This window comes from Manis pentadactyla, chromosome 9 (genome assembly GCF_030020395.1).
Source record: "Manis pentadactyla isolate mManPen7 chromosome 9, mManPen7.hap1, whole genome shotgun sequence".
NCBI lineage: Eukaryota > Metazoa > Chordata > Mammalia > Pholidota > Manidae > Manis > Manis pentadactyla.
The window spans coordinates 128,572,318-128,590,214 of record NC_080027.1 but is presented as its reverse complement, the minus strand read 5'-3'; the positions used below and the strand labels follow the sequence as shown (position 1 = coordinate 128,590,214).

Here is a 17,897-nt window from a genome sequence, read left to right as displayed (position 1 = left end):
GGCTAGAAACTGCATGTCACTTGTCCCAGCTACAGCTAAGTGAGACCCATCAACTAGCTGTGGCAGAAGAGTGACTCAGAACTGCCCTGCAGTGGCATTAGCCTGGCCCACAGGGCACATGACTCACCTCGCAGAGCCCTGGATTATCTTCAGCAGAAAGAAGAAAATTCTCCCTCTGAATATCCAGAGCCTTTTGCACCTTTCTTTCAGCATTTACTTTCTGCATCATATTAAAAGTTGTTTTTATATATTTTATCTGTGCATTCTTGAGGTCCGAGACTAAATCCTTACACATCTTTGCATTCCCTATAGCACCCAACATAGTATACCTTGCATTCTGAGTGTTCAATAAATATCCAGTTACTGTTTGACCTATTTTTACAGGATAATGAGAGCACAGGTAAGATAAGGATGAGATGGCGCTGTTTTTCCTATTGTACTTTTATGTTCAGCTTCAGAGTAATTACCATTATCAATATATTCTGGTTTAGTTTGTTTTTAAGAATGAATACCTTTCGAGTTCTATATTGTCTTCTGGAATAGGAAATTTTGCAAGAACAAGAAAATAGTTAAAACAGACTAGATCTTTATGCTTTAAGGATGTATATAACTTAGCAAGAGTTCATATTGAAAATTAAGGAATCAGGTGAATGATAGTGCACAAAAATGTAAATGAAAAACATTAACATAATACTCGATCCCTTAAGTGTGCTCCGCGCATCCTTAATGTGTGATGTCACTGTCATGTCAGGAGCATTAACAAATCAAGCACAAATGTCTGCATGACGATGGTATATTTAAGTTTTTAGATCTCTGAAAGACTCTGTTATCAGTTCTCTGATGGGAATATTCAAATATATTCAGGTTCTGACAGAAAATAATAAAAAAAGGTTTTTCAGGTTACACAGCATTTTTCTTCCACATGTCCCAATGCTATGGAAGGTACTGCAAGTCTCCTCAGAGTTTATTAACCATGATAACAATATAACAATATTTCTTGCATTGTTGAAAATAACTGAAGAGTCTCATACTCAAATCACAAATTTTAATCATTAACAGCAAAATATTCTCTGTATATATGAATTTATCCTGAAGTTATTAGATCTGTTTTGAAGAAATACAGCTGTCAATGTTCAATTTGCCTATGATTCAGCAAGTTAACATGGGAAAAGAAATTGATTTTTCTAAATTATGCACAGCTATTCTAGCACTTTGGTTAAATGTGAACACTTAAAAAGATTACTAGATTGATGTATTAATTTTATACATACTACAGAAAAATACATTTTTTTCTACCCACAATTTAAGGAAAAACACTCTTCTTATAAACATACTACCAGGGATATAAAGATGGAGACATTACTAGCCAAGTCCTTTGTTCTACCTGTCCCACAGTAGTTGTGCAGATTATTTTTGCTAAAGCAATAAAGCAGAACTCCCTATTAGTTAAAAGACTCAAGAGCAGAAAGTGCCATTAAAGAACCCATATTCTATCAGAAAGCCAAATGCATAAGAAATATTTCTTTGGTAGCAAACATCTCTGAAGTCAAAAGGTGCATACTTCAGTTTTGATAATGACATGAATGGAAGCCTAAAATGTTTTAGCAGCCACAAAGCTGCAAGGGGAGAGTAAGTGTATTTTTCTACTTGGCTTTTTAAATCTCTAACAACTTGACAGTTACAAATGTGTTAAGTAGAAGCATTAAAGCAAAGATTAAGCGAACGGTCACTTAAAATTATCAATGCCAACCAATCCTGTGCTTAAATTGCTTGAGTTTAATCACAAAATGTAACATTATTTACTGATAAAGTTTAAAGGAATATAATCCAAAAAATGTCTGGAGGACGACTCTACCAACTTACTAAGCAGAGGTCCAGATTACTAACCAATCATTATTTTAAAAAGGAATTTGCTTTTCATCCATTTAGCAAGACTCACAGCAGCTCAGAAAGACTTGAGTGACGGAAACAAATGACAGCACCTTAACTATTCAAAGGGGGAGATTCGAGTGTTACCTCTATGCTCTCAGACAGGATAACCAAGCATATGCCTTTGAATATAATAAGTAATACTTTAACTCAGGCAAACACTTCTTTAGCATTAGCTGTTGGTCAAAAATTTGACTTTTATTATTAATACCTCATGACACAAATGATACACAGAGGAATAACTGATGACCCTTTATTGGTATTAAATGTAATCATTTAGACGTATTCTCTAACTTATGACAGACGTTTTCTTCTTGAAGGATCAGAGGAGGATATTTTCATTATATTAAAGGGATTTTCCTTACCAAATATATTATTTCTAAACTGTCACTTTTAATAATAACAGCAGATACAGAGAGCACTGACTATATGCCAGGCACTATTCTAAGTAACTTACATTATGAATTCCTTTTATCCTCTAGCAACTCAAGAAATATTATGCCTTTTTAACACATGAGAGAAGAGCACTAGGAGGTGAATCTGCCAAGTGCCATACAAACTAGCCAGCCACAGAATGAGTTACGCGAGGAGTACAAATGCAGGCAGTCTGTCTGGAGTTTGTGCTCTTAACACTTTTCTTTAGTTTGTTTAGCATATTAGTTTGATCTCCTGTTTTTTTAATTTTTTTAAAGTAGCTAACCTGCTTGCTGGCTAAAATCCAAATGGAGCAAAATATCCATTATCTTATTTAAATCACTTTCTAACAGCTTTAAGGAGTTTTACATTTTTCTCTGTTAATAAGAGCAGATACAAATTTGTCAGTCACGCCTTGTATCATTTAGAGAGTGTAAATCAGCCACTATAAGAAAAGTAACAACATATTAAGAGTTGTCTCTCAGACATTCTAAGTGCTTCATCTATACAGTAAGATATTTTTTGCTGCATTTGGCCTACGTATTTAGTTCTTGCGTTTTAAAGTGAATATTCAAACCATCCCGAGGGCTTTCCCTCCCGAGCCGCATCCAGCCGGTTCCCCAGGACTGGGGAAGACAAGGGGGAGGAAGAGGCAGTTTGAGAGGGGCAGTCACCCCAGGCAGACACCCGTGAATGGGAACACACCGCACGCATAACAAATTATACCCCCAATTTATATACATGCTATGAGATGCTCCTTTTGAGAAAACTTGTAAAAGCTTGAACCATGTATTCAGTTTTTCCATAGGTCTGTATTAAATACCTTCCATGTATCTTCATTTAGAAGAAATGTAAGTTGAGGAAATTTATCTCAAGGAGGGTATGATGTAACGATGAAGTCAGACAGAACAGAAGCATCCCCACTAAAGCAAGAGCAACGTGGTGGGAAGAACAGACTAAGAGGCAGCCCCTTATTTACTAGCTGGGGAACTTTAGGGAGATTATTTAAACTCTATGAAGATCATTTTTCTCACCTTTAAAATGAAAAGGGCAATATTTTGAAGTTTGGTAAGATTAAATAACTTTACCTAAAGGGCCTCCTATCAATGCCTGGTACCCAGTGGGTGCTCAGTGGTCAGTTATTATTTTAATAGCAATTAATAAATATGAGTGTAGAAAAACAGTAAAAGAACTATAATATAAAAAGGAGAGAAAAATGTGTTAAAGAAAAAAAAGTATGATCAATTCCTACAAAGAGAGGGTGAGCATGAGCTACAGCCTCAAGGACCAGGAAGGAGCGGGGCGGCCATTAAAGGCGAAGAAGGTCAAGCCCTGCCGGGAAGACAGGTGTCAGAAAGGCCTGGAAGCCTCAGAAGTGGGGAACTGGGTGCCTCAAGAAGTCGCTGAACTGACGCCAGGGTTTAGGAAAGAGGCAGAGGAAGACACAGACCGCCTGCCCGCCCAGGGCCCTGCACGCCAGGTGACAGGGAGGCTCCAGGGGGCTCAGGCCTCATCTACAGGTTTTGTCAGGTGGAAGGGAAATAATGGCTCGTTTTTATGTGTATAAACTATCATGAAGCTTTAAAAAGTAATACCTAAAGAATTCATGTCCATTTAAAGCTATTTAGTAATTTCTCCCTTTCCAATTATACTTGAATAGCTATAAGATAAAACTGAAATATATTTATGAAGAGACAAAACCACGAATTTAACTTACAAACTCAGCTCTTTTTTTTATATCAGTCAGCAAATATATCAAAGATATATGCCTATTACATAAATGTCCCAAAAGAGTTAATAAAATTAAAAGTAAATGTACTTTTAATACATTAGAATACAGGGTAATCTGTAAATATAATGCCTAAAACAAATATATGCATTTTATACACAATAAAGAAATACAACATTTTCCTTAAAAACTATTTCTTTTGAAAATAAATTTTTTAAATTGTCCAAATACACTTCAGTATTTTTTAAAAATTCGGCTTCTATTCATTTCAAGACTGAGTTAAAAGAAAAACATAAAGGAGCACAGAATGAAACACCATCCCAGGCCCCAGGGAGCGGGAAGCAAAACAGAAGGAGAAAAGTCAGTCACGAAAAGGAAGCGCAGACAGCCTGATATGTTTTAGTAAGATTTAATCAGTAATCTGGGAAAATATTCTATGATGGCACTACAGTGGGAATTTGGCTTTCAAAATATTAGCAAGAACAGTCAGTCACTGAAATCTTGCACCCCAATCTGTTCAACTGATAATTTAAATCATTTAAGAAAGTTTTCTCTTCAATTCACTTCCCTCAAATCTCAATGAAATCTTTTACAAATTTAAAAGGAAAATGAAAAGAAAAATGTCGCTTATAAAGATTAGTTGAGTACTTAAATGTGGCAAAATTCAGGTGAAGTGGAACTTTTGGCTTTTCCCCTATGAACTTGAAATCAATCCCTTTAAAAAAAAATTTAACAACTAAAATTAATCATTAATTTTGTCTTTGAAACTCATTTTTGTTTTAACTGATGTTCAATAATTTGAGTATGATTATACTTACTGTAGTATGAATGACTGGTTTTCAGTCTTTTAAAGAATAAGACCCTCTAACTGTTAATAATTTTTTAAGATTCCTCATGTCAGATATGCATATATGTACAAGTTCTATGATGCTTTCTACTGATGTAGAAATATACACAGTATTTCTAAAAGATTAGCATGCAAATTAGACATATGTATCTATACAGCTGATCTGCCTATACATTTAAGGACTCATACTAATGACTCAGTAACTCCTCAGAAGTATAAGAACCACAGGATGTGAACCACTGATTTGGAGTTGATTTAGAAAGGACATTTATTAGAGCTTCCTAATTTATGATAGGGTTTACACACCTGAAAGATAGACAGGGATGGTACAGAAATTCTCATTTTACAAAGAAAGATAGAATTCTAGAGACACTAAGGAAAGAGGTCATGGTAACACAGCTTAATAATGGCAGGACTGCCTATTAGATAGAAGGTCATATTACTTAATAATACTAACTCAATGTTTTTTATCCATTACAACTTATCTCACGATGGAAGGGCAGTGTAATGATTTTCATAAAGTCAGACTAAACACTTAACCAATATTTCAGGGAGAGAAACAAATATATTTTGACTTATACCTTTCCGGACCATCTAAAAAGGTGAAATGGTGGCTACAATTCTATATAATAATCATTTTAAGGGTACTAAAGAAAAAAGAAATGACACTAGCTAGGATATGCTAAACAGAGAAGCCCACTTAGAAAAGTGTTATGTATTAGGAAGACAATAAATTTCCAAATATCACAGAAAATATCACAGAATTTTCAAGTTATAATATTTTAAAACTTTCATTTTGTACCTGTCATTTCTAAACACATTAATAAACAAAATGCTAAATTCTTAATGATCTTAATAAGAGTGGTAGTTAATTTAAAATGCATTAATACAACTCATTAATTAGTTAAGAGATAAGTACTCAAATTTTAGAACAAAAAAGCTGGTAATGCAAAATAATGTGGGAAATATTAACTAAAGGCTGCTAAAAGAACCAAAAACCAAAAGTCAAGAAACTGGAGAGGGGACACAGTGTAGAAGACCTTTATGACGCTTTTTTAAGGTGCGATAAAATGTTTCTTTTTCTGCCCCATTCCAAAGAAACATAAAAAAGCAAATTAAAATAGCGATGAAATGAAGCGCTTACAGGTTTGTATCTCAGGGCATCTCTGTAGGACCCAAACAAAGCAGCCTGCGCCCTAAGAAAGGCCCTAGCTACTCCGTCCCCAGTAGCGGTAGACTGCTTCTTCAGTTTGTTTTTCAGGGCCGAGACCTGCAGGACAGAGAGGAACAGTTAAATTAACACCTCAGAAATTGGTCCAGCGAGGTACGAACCCGATCAGCAGGCAGACCGCAGAGCCGGCAGGCCAGCCAAAAACCCATCCTCCTCCCTGATAGCTTATCTTTTTGACTGCAGAGAGCACCTGCTGGTCTGCTAATTGAAACGAAAGCAGGAGCTGATAGTAAGGTGCTAATGCAAATTGGTTTATGCTCTTTTTTTCCCAAGGCCTTTTGACATAAATAGCTTTAATTATTTTACAGTAAACTGCTTGTGAGCCACTTTTCTGCAGATTTTTAGCAATTACAGCAAGAGTCTACTTGTGTTGAGATGAAACCGGTTGGGTATTGTTCATTTCTGCTATGTAAGGTTATTTGTTACAGGTCCTCCGGGATCACTTACTATTTAATTTTATTTTTGGAAGCCTCATTTGTATATGTAATTTTCTAGTCATCTATTGAAAAGTTTTCACCATTATTAGATTAAAACAGAGGAAAGAAGTTGAAGTTTTGAGACCCTACCATGCATGCGTAGAGAATTGTGTTATGCAAATGTTATACACTAAATCTTCACAGTCTTCTAAAAAAGGTATTCATCTTACTGGTTATGAGTGATGAAACAGGGACTCAAAGATGTGAATCAATCTACCCTCACTATATAGCCAAAAAGCGGCAAAACTGAGATTTAAACCCAGCTCTGTCCAATTTTTCTACCACCACATGCTAGGGTTAAGTCCAGTGTCACTGCCCTATGAACCAGTAACCAGAATAAATATTAATGTTTTTAAGTCAAAGAAAACATTATCTAGGAATTTGCATAATTTTAAAAAGCACCTGAATCTGTTAACAGTTTTCCATGCCTTTCCATCCTTTACTTTCAGGCTCTGTATGTTTTAGAGAATGCGTATTACTTATGACCAGCCCTCACGCAGGTGAGCATCTGTAGTGTGATCATACTCCTGATGTTTACTCCTCTTCAGGGAGGTGATGTGATGTTTCTATGCATCCAATTCACTTGGCCAATTCCTTTCACACATAATAGAAAACTACACTCCTTACAATTAAAACACAGGCTTTCTTCATCAGTGCTTTACATGGGAACATGTAGCCATGTTAAAATTCTATTCTAAGAAAATAACCTCATGGGGCAAACTGACCAGTTGCTCCTTTAAAAGAACATGTTCTTATCCTTACAAAATGACCAGATAACAAAATAATACTTCTTCTTCTTTACATATATATGCAAGAAGGAATACTTTTCTTTCTTTTTGCAATGACTACTCTTGTAGATAGATGATGACTGTAACTGAAGTGTCAACCTAATTAACAACTAAACTTTGAATAATGCTAATGAGAAATGAACACAGCATCAGAGGAAAGACTGGCTCTACAGGTGATAAACCTTCACAGTAGTGACATTTTCCAGTGTAAAGTCATAGTTACTGTGATCTGATCAAAGAGAGGACCCCCATTGGGTCCAATTATAACCACAGTTTTGAAAAAATTATTGAGTTATGATGTTCATAATCTATGCAGAAAGGCCTTTCCAGGGTAGGTCGTCTCCCCCTCCACATAGCTGTGATCTTTTCAATTTATATCCAAGCTCCATAAACTCAGATAAAAGTTTAGAGCCCAATACATTTAGCACCCAAAGTGCATAAACCAGAATTCATTTAAGAAGAAGTTTTTGTTAAAATCTAACCTCAAAAAATGCACATTTTTAGATAACCCAATATTCGAACACTAAATATAGCTGAAGGATGCAAAAACAAACCTTCTGATTTAATATTCTTACTTTAGAAAATAAAAAGCATGTTTAAAAATGTCATGCCTTAAACTTTGCAAAAGAAAATTCCTCCATGTATTTTTCTATAAAAAATAAAATTGAAATTCAGTTCTCCACAAATCAAGTATTAGGATACATAGCCTTTTTACCCCAAGTTCTGACTGCAATGTGACTAGTGCAAACAGATCTGCCATAAGAGTAAAAGAGACACTGGATTTTGAAGACTTAGTACCCAAAAAAGGCAATATCTCAATCATTTTTACATTGACTGCATGATAAAATAATATTTTGAATTTACTGGGTTAAATAAAATACATTATTAAAGTTAATTTCACCTTTCTTCTTACTTTTTAACATGGCTACCATAAGATTTTAAATTGCATATGTGGCTTGCACTGTATTTCTATTGGACAGCACTATTCTACAGGAGCACAGTACCTAATTTCATACAGACATCTAAGAGTAAAAAGCTGTCTAGCAAGAAATATGGTTACATTCTTTCTTTGCTAATTTCTACATTATTTCAACCTTTACAAAGTGCATGGAAAGAGCTCTGTCCGGACCTAGTCTAGGCAGGCCTGGACTGTCAGCAGATCCAAGCGTGTCCCTGTTTTTCAGAGACCAGAAGGCAGCTGCATTCAGTATTTCTGTATGTACAAATGAATGCTCAAAAATAGCTTGTAAAAATGAGATTGGTTTTAAAAGTCAGTTTTAGATATAGGATATTCCTCTAGTGTAAAATGACTACGTCAGCCTTGCTGTTTTCCTATCCTCTAGATCACTGGAGTAAATTATCTCCACTTACCACTGTCCTTTGCAGTGCTAATTAGTTTTTACCAGTTTTTAATCTATAAAAAGGGTGATGTCTCTGCTGTACTTTTTCAATACTTGGTCTGGGGAACATTTTGTGCTTTAAGTTCCATGTTCTAATTTTAGTTATGAAATAAATGTACATCTTTTCATGAAATCTTTAAGTTAATATTCACATATAACTGAATTCAGAAAAGCATTTGGAACCTTAGACACATGGGTATTAACACACATGTTACTGAAGAAGTATCAATTATTGTCTTTTTATTTTCAAGTACGTAAAGCAAGCTTCAGTCTCCAATGGCTAGAGTACTTCAAAACTGACATGTTATCATGACACAGTCTGTAAATAAGTTATCTAAGTCTAATTAGGTATTATACCACACCAAAGAAAGTAGTCAAACAGTAAAAAGCACTTCAGAAATAAGTGAAATGAAAGAAATTTCATTGCTCCTATCAAATGTGTAAATTCCTTTCATACAGTGAGAACACAGGCCTCTACATGGACATCCACAGGTGAATTATAACCTAGGTTTTAGTACAGTGGGATTTCACTGCAGCATGCATAATATTACTACCAGTTCTCTCCTTTACCCCTTAGCACTAAATTCACTATGAATAAAAGGAGGTTTTTAAGTGAGCAAACATGGCAAACAGGTATGAATTTAAAGAGTGTAGGCCACGTGCACACAGTCTGAGTAATGAAGTAATTATGCCAACCAGGAGTCAGGAGGGGAAAGCATACAAAGGTGCTGAGTTTTTCAGAGAAGTTACAGAATTTTCCCTTACTTGACTTTTAGATGCATTTTTTTCAGGGAAAATGAATTAGCCAGTAAACCCAGAAACTTTAATTTTACTTTTTAGAATTGCAAAGAGAAACACCACAGGGTAAAGAACAAAGGGTAAAAATAAATGTTCAGAAATAATATTTAGATAACTTATATAACCTAAAACATCCCTAAGATGCTTCAAAATTTTCTTTTTCATAACTAACCTGTACTCTAGAAACTACTACGTGTAGAAAAGTTAATGCTTCAAATAGTCATCTCCTTTAGGAAAAAGCTACAAAGTCACAATTGTTTATCCCCCCATGAAACATGATTTGGTCATCATTTGGATCAGATATTAAATCACTGCCTGAACTTCTTTAGTCTTTCTAATGCTCAGTTTTTTAAGAAACAAAACTAACCCTTTCCACTTAATTTTCTAACAAGCTTCTATTTAAGGATTTGAAAAGTAACCTTCAAGATGTATTAATGAAAAGCATGATATACTCCCAGAGGGCATCATTACATTGCTGCTTTATATGTTTAAATTACCTATCAAATCCTAACTAGCTCCTTGTTGTCTACAACTAATTTCCTTTCAGGGGCATCCTACAAATAAGAAAAACAAAACTGCTCTTACCCCCACCTCAAGCCCACTGTCACGCCAGTGTCTCTAATATCAACGTCACTTCCCTTCACGAGTCGCAGGTCCTCTGCAACTCTTCACCCTTCTCATCTCCCACATACGGTCTGTCACCAAGGCAGCCCTATCAGCTCAACCTCAGATGGATTTCAAATCTGTCCACTTCTCTCTAAATCCCTGCCACTATCAAGTTCAAGCAGCTATCATCTCTCGTGTGACTCCTGTAAAGGGTCTCTCAACTGATCTCCCTGTTTTCTTTCTTATCCCAGTAATCCTCAGGACCAAAAACCCAAGATGTTATTTTCAGAAGTCAAAGTGCACCACACTATTCCTCTGCTAAAATTCTCCAGCAAATTTCCAATAAAGTCCAAAGGTCCTTAACAAGAACTGCAGATCTTTTATGACCTCCCTTATGTCTACCTCAACAATCTCATTTTGCACAACTCTGTCTTCTGTTCTCCTTGCAGCTAGACAGGTCTTCTCTCCACCTCTTGAATCTGCCAACCTCTTCCCACTGCAGAACCTCTGTCCATGCTCTTCCTCCTCCTCCCACACTGCACGGCTTACTCACATTCAAGCCAATTCTGAACGGCAAGGAGATGTTTCCACACTGAGTTTGGCAGGGCCACCAAAGGCTGGTATAAGTTCACAGAACGGTCAGCTTGACTGAAATCACTTTCACTTCAGCTTACGGACAGTCCACCAGCACCTGCCCTCCTCTCTTTGGTAATACAGACCCCCCAGTTTTGACTATTGCTGGGTTAACCCAGTAATTCCCAACATCCCTTGTGACTTGGTGGGGCCATGTGACCGGGGTCAGACAAATGGAGGGTGCATTCCACATGCCTTCCTGTTCACTAGCCTCCTAATGCAACACAGGCATACAGCAGGTGCTCGATACATATTCGTTCAACTAATGAATGATGTACAAATTAACAACCTGTCCCAGGCACACTTCTACATTAGTTTATCTAGTTTATCTGATCGGAATATCTGTGATGGGGCCCAGAAATGTAATTCACTCAAAAGTTCAACATGATTTCAGCAAAATTTGGGAAACACAACTGGGACATTGCTCATAATATTGTTCACACACCCTCCTGAATACGGGAAAGTCAAAAACTTAAATGACTAGAAACAAACTGGAAATGATTTTTAAAGCCAAAATCAAGGTCTTTACATTTTTTTACAGAATATATACATAATGTCAGTAAGAAGAGAGAGAAGCATGCAATTAAGATGACACAGAAAAAAGAAAAAAAAAGGGCCTTTAGGTGAAAGACTAGGTAATTTAGTTGCAAATGAAAAACCCTGAGAAAACAAAAACTTCACGAGCACTTAAAATTACTGAGAGTTACAAACTATATATCAACCTTAAACAGCAAAAGTACAGAGACATAAGGAGGGACTGCTAAAGCCTGGATCATTGCAGTGAGAGGGAGGGAGAGATTCTGTTATTTAGCTGAGAGAAAGTAACAGATTTTTTCATTGTTTGGAAGCCCAGTTATTAAGGTTTTGAAGTTTTGGGGGATTTTTGTTGTGTTTTGCTTTTGTACTTAATGTTTATATTTAAAAAATTAACACCAAGAAAATAGGAAAAATAGCAAAACCTGTAAGAGTTTACTTATAAACAAAAAACTTTTTATATCTAATCACATCTCTGAAAACTACTTAAAAGAATGAGTTTCCAGACACCCAAAGTTGTATACAGAAGGACAATGATTACTATTTTTTCCAGAGAAAGGAAATAAAACGTTGCCCTCATAGCCAAAAAGGTATATATTAAACATGCCTTCCATTACTCTGAAAGTCAGATGAAAATACCCTTATACAATGTGCTAGAAAGTAACTCTAAACAAGGACATTCAGAGCGACTCCTATGACAAAAGATAAAAGAAAGGCAGCTATATTTCCCTTGCACAATCATTTGACTTGACGCCCTATTCACAAGCGCACACCAAGGCTGGCAGGGGCGGTGGGCACCACCCAGATGCCTGAAGTCCGACAGCTGCAGAGCAGAGAAGGCATTTCTCCAGAGGCAGCATTTGTCTCCTGAAGTCCACTCTGTTAAACTGAAAAACATTCTCTAAATGACTCTGGAACCTGAATGAAGCTGTTAGCTTTCTAACCGGCCGCTCTAGAAATGTGCTGGGGTCTGGGGAGGGGGCACTTGGTGTACTGTTAGACACAGCAAGGATCAGAGCGACACTGTGGCAAACCTGGAACTAATAGAAAATTCTCTGGGGCCTTCTTTTTTCTTTAAAACATATATTATGACAATTTGACATATTAAACCTTCATGTTAGAGAAAATATACAATGAATTAAACATATCTATTGACTATCTGCATGGTTTTGAAAGTTAAATTTGTTCAATATATTTTAATTTTTTTTTAAAAGCTGATTCAAAAAATTCTCTGAAAAAGCCAATAATACTTTCCCAAACTTATTCCCAAATTAACTCACTCGAATGTAGATATTTATAATTTTTATTTAAGGAAGTCAGAGTTTTGGAGCTTTTCTCTACTTTTTCTTTAGGGTTTTTTGATATTTGGTGATTCAGAGCAATTTGCGTCTTTCCTTATCTATCACAAAACCATAAGCCTATTCCTCCATGTGATAACTTCTACAGTATTTTAGATAACTCCATTTTATAAGGTTTTTTCAATGTTTTAGTAATTCAATATTCATTATACTAAATGTAGCTATCCTATAATATGCTGTGGTGTACAGTGAATTGTATAACTCTTAAGTGTATTATATATTCTACACACCCTCACAATAGAAAATAGAAAATCATTTCCTAATGGTATTATATATAAGATGAAAATGAGTTTTTAAACAGTGCTGACAATCCTAATTTAAATCAAGTAAGTCATGCTGGTATTTCCTTAACAAAAATGGAATGGAAAGTACATTTCTGCATTAAATTTTCTAAAAGAGTTGCTCATCACACAGTGTCATCACCTTTATATGAGAGGGATCACAGTCTAGTGTTTGGGACATAAGTCTGAGGATCAACCTACATGAACTAAAGCTTAGAAACACCATTAACAGTAGACCTCTGTGCCTTCATCTTATCTAAAATACTGATACATATATATTGACTTCTCAGTGTATATTATTTTTCACAATCTAATGGGTTATAATATTGAAAGACAGTTAAGAAATATAGGCCAAAGTTTATTTTCCTAGCAATGAATACCTAATGCATGTAACCTATTCAGATGTCAGTTCTAACATACTTTCATATCTAAGAGTTAGTTTATAATTGTTTGAATAGTCACACAGATAATTTCCTAAATCCAATTGTAATTCTAATTAGCTTAATTTCCCAACAAGTGGATTTCCCTACTTTTGAAATAATAACAATTCTCCAAATCACTATTTTAAATGTTAATGATGGTAGAAATTAAAATGAGCAATAATACCTCAAAAATATAGCATTTTAAATTATCATGTAATTGAAACTAAATTTGTATGTTTGGAATGGGGGCGTCTCAATAGTGCATTTTATTAAATAAAATGAACTCATTTTAGATTTCAAATGATTTATTTGATCCAACTGGTTCTTTATTCCGATACTTAGCAACATACATTAATAACACTAACTGTAATTGATATTGTTAACTGGCCCTTAAATTTACTTTTTTATTTCAAAACACTCAAGCTACATGTTTAAAAGTATCAATATTTGGCATAGCCACTAAAAATAAAATAACATATGCATAGACAAAGCCTACAAAAGTACATTTTAATGGGATATACTGCTTTTAAAAGTTATTCCATGTAATGATCAGTATCATTAAAATCACTCCCAATAAAATGTTTTTTTCTTTTAATGATCCAAATCTTTAGTGAAATGATGAAATCGAAAAACAAGTGTTCTTGTCAGAAGACAGGAAGAGGGTTTTTTCCTCTCCCTTAAGGAAAACAAAGGGCTCCTGAAAGCTTTGCCCTGATTTATTTTTCCAATTTTAAATACCTTCAGAGTAGCGGAACTGCTACTGGCATGGTAGTATTTCTAACAGTCAATAAATCTAAAATATTATGTGTGAATATTGGAATGAAGCCATTAAGAAGATTACAGCATGAAACACAGCAGAGGGTCCACAGGAAAAAAGAAATGGTAATTCAGGACAACTGTGACCACTGACCTTTGAACAGCCTAGACCACTGGTCAAGCTGACACAATAATAGAGTACATATGCATAGAAAGTCAACTAGCCTGTAAGTATAATTTAAATGCTTTGGTGAATGTTAAAAGGCCCCCATTTAAATATCAGTTAATTTATTAAATAATCAAACAATAGCAACAGTAATATATTTCAAGTTTCAAGTATATTTTAGTCAAATCACAAAAAACTCAGTAAGATCGTTTGTGATTTGATGTGTCTCATTCAAAACATTTACAATTACAGAAAGTATAATGTGACACTTCACCATATTTCCTCAGAACTATAAGAGGCAGCTTTTGGAAAACGGATGAAAAAGCTAAATTTATTAGAGATGGATTAAATAACCACATAAACTACTTTTACAAACTGACAATAACTTTAAGAATCTCATAGCTTCAGTAAACTGCCCTAGTTTCACCTCAGAGCCACTTTTGATTTATTCTTTCTTCAAATGTGTCCATATGTCTGTGGTCCTTAATTTCAAGCATACATATAGTTATATTTACACAATTCTGCAGTATTCCTTTTTATGATTTTTTTTTCAATTTCAGTTATGTTTAGGCAACTGTTATCTGTAAACAAATAATGAGACGGTCCCTCTTATCATTTTATATATTTAGGCTATTATGCTTTGTGAATGTTGTTTAACTTCTTTATATGTTCAAATAAGTGATTTACTATCAAACTAAATCTACTAGGAAAGTTGTACTTAATTTTTAAAAAATCACCCATCAAAAAAAATTATTAAAGATTTTTTTTCTCAAGGAATCAGCTATCATTGAAGCTTAATACAAAAATTTTAATATGACACTAAAAAAGCTGATTTTTTTTCTCCTTTTTTCTCTCTTCCTTTTTTTTTTTAAAATAAACAATCCTTTCTCCTTAGGGCATTAACAGTAGGATGTATGTGCATATAAGGAAAACATTCTTACAAGTTGGGACTTTATTTTCATAATTATTTCTCTATCCAACGAAGAATACTTTGATGGATTTCTAATGAACAACTAGCAACTTCTGCAAAATTTTTATAACGAGGCAACCCAGTTGTAATGAGCCAAAAAAGCATCATTTATTCTTCACTGGCCTGGATTTGGATTTGTTCATACATAGCATCAATTTTACTACAGTAAGATAAAAGTAGTTCAATTAATTTGCTTCAAGATCAGCAAGTACTTAGGTTATTAATGGGAATTAATAATCTGATTTTGACTTTAAAATCATATTTTCCCAACACTATCCACAAAAACAATCAAGCCTAGTAGAATTGCTTTGGCTTTTTAAATTCGTTTTTTAAACTCCCCAATAAAGATTTCAAAGCACTTCTAAGATTACAGAAAAATATATTCTTGAGGTTATTTTATTATCAAATTTTAATATCCTTGAAAAAAACTATTTTTTAAAAGGGGAATTATTTTATCTTAGAACTATGTCATAGAAGTATTTTTAAGTAGTTATTAAAATATCGACAGCAACAGTACTAGTTTGTTTTCTTGCCCTGTTTGAATGAATACAAGGCCAAAATATGCAATTCTGTAGACTATTTAACATGAAGTATAGAATATATCCTATTATAAGCTGCAGACACACATGCACACATACACACAAACCTTCTGGAAGATCAAAGACCAGAAGAGAACTGGCACTTAATTTATCAGCCTTTACAGACAAAGACAGTTTTCGTCATTTCAAAAGGATCAGATGTCTTTTTATGACAAACTGGGTTTGCAGTTTAATTTACAAATAGAATTCTAAGTAAGCAGTCTTCGTTCTGCCAAAGCGAATGACAAACAGTCCTCAGCAGGACAGAAGAGATTAAAATAAAACTGAAATAATTTAGAGAAAACAAATAAATGTTTCAGAAAGTTGAGGGAGATCAAAGCCAGAATTTTCTGACCCCAACTGTACAAGCATTTCTTATTATATTGACCAGTGCCATCAGATCATTAATTAAAAGGAAAAGTGCTGGCAGGTGGTGGGGAAGCAAAAGCCGATAATTGGCCCCCTTCTTCTTCTTGCCTTCAAAAACTCTCTCATTCTTTTGCAAGACATGCCACTAGGCAGACAGAAATGCCTACTTTGTAATATAACGATTCAGATGAGATGAAGAGACTTGTATTTAAAGAAACTCTGCCTAATGAATGCATCTAGCTTTTTAATTATGATCCTACTTTTACAATGAGGAATACTGATGCTCCATTCAACATTCCCTCAACTGCCAAAAGGTAAAAATATTAAATACAGAGTCTACACTGATTCCTCTCACACCCCAGGCACAAACTCAACCCTTTAATTTCACATAAAAAAAAGGTGGAAAAATAACTTTTGGAGATTCAAGGGTCCAGGAGAAAACATACAGATGTTCACCACAAAATACCCTTCAGACTTACCACATCACTTGGTAGGTTGTTCAAGTCATTAAATGGTGACTCTAAAGTGTTTGTGTCAACATTTAACATAACCACATCCTCCAATGATTTATTTTTCACTCTCTGTTTAAAAAACACAATTATAAATAAACATCTTAGTATTATTTTCCTTCCAAAACTATAATGAGCTTAGAAATGTAGAGAAAATTATCTTAATGCATTAGCTTTGGTATAAGAAAAAAAGAAAATCTTACATTATATAAAAACTTTGCCTTATGAGACTGTCCATAACCATTCAAAAAGATTGGGTAAAAAATGTTTACAATAGAATGTTCATCTAGACATACTGAATTCATTTGGAGACAGTGAATATAATTTAACTACCAAAGAGACATTACAACAAAGCCTCACAAAATAAGCACAGCTTCATTAAACTGAACTTGTATCCTTCCAATTTTATTAATTGAATTGCTATCCTATGATACAGCAACTTGTAGCCAGTACCATACCTGTTTTTAGCATAAATCATATCGCAGGGCTAACATAAACCAATGATTATAACTACAGTAGTGAACTAAGTTTTAAATTAATAAATATTTTCTCTATATTTCCATATTAATTAGGTTTGAGTTGATAATGAGGACTGAAAGTTGAATAAGAAAAAATGACAGAGAGGGCAGTAATGTGGAACTTATTGTTAGCAACACTTATCTCATGAATTTCAACATGAAAGATCAAATTTAATGGCCTATGAGACTGGCTGTTTGACTCATGTGAGCTTAGCTGAATGGTCAGATTACCACAATATGTGGACAAACAATAGTTGATGAGCATTTCATCAAAATTCACCCTAAAAGAAAGGAAGTATTTATGGTTTATTCTTCCTATTTAAACTAATATGTATACTTAAATAAGTCATATACTTCAAATCTACCTTAATGACAGCAAATAGTATTGTTCTTTAATGCTAATAAATATGGTGCTCCTTCATGAAACACATCCGACAACTCAGAGTTCCATAACTGTACAGGTCAACTAGTAATAAGTAAATAAATTTCTGCATACAATTTTTAAAAGTGACATTCTGGAATGATAACCATTTTTGAAAATTATTATTTAAATACCTTAAATTTTAAATTGACCAAAACAATTTT

The 17,897-nt window shown here is 34.4% G+C and overlaps 1 protein-coding gene across 14 annotated transcripts in view; it reads right to left on the bottom strand.

Annotated features, from left to right (window-relative positions):
* DENND1B (DENN domain containing 1B) overlaps positions 1–17,897 on the bottom strand; it is a 279,446-nt gene that overhangs the window by 81,002 nt on the left and 180,547 nt on the right. For 11 of the 14 annotated variants that reach the window (XR_008999472.1, XR_008999473.1, XM_057508158.1 and 8 more), the window contains 2 exons: positions 16,765–16,866; positions 6,064–6,189 (listed from right to left, as the gene is read on the bottom strand). Coding sequence is in view for 12 of the 14 variants with exons in the window: in XM_057508158.1 (XP_057364141.1) it covers positions 6,064–6,189; positions 16,765–16,866 (228 nt within the window). In the remaining 2 variants the exon portion in view is untranslated. The remainder of the gene's footprint in view (positions 1–6,063; positions 6,190–16,764; positions 16,867–17,897) is intronic. The other 3 variants (XM_057508165.1, XM_057508160.1, XM_057508164.1) reach the window with 1 other exon arrangement.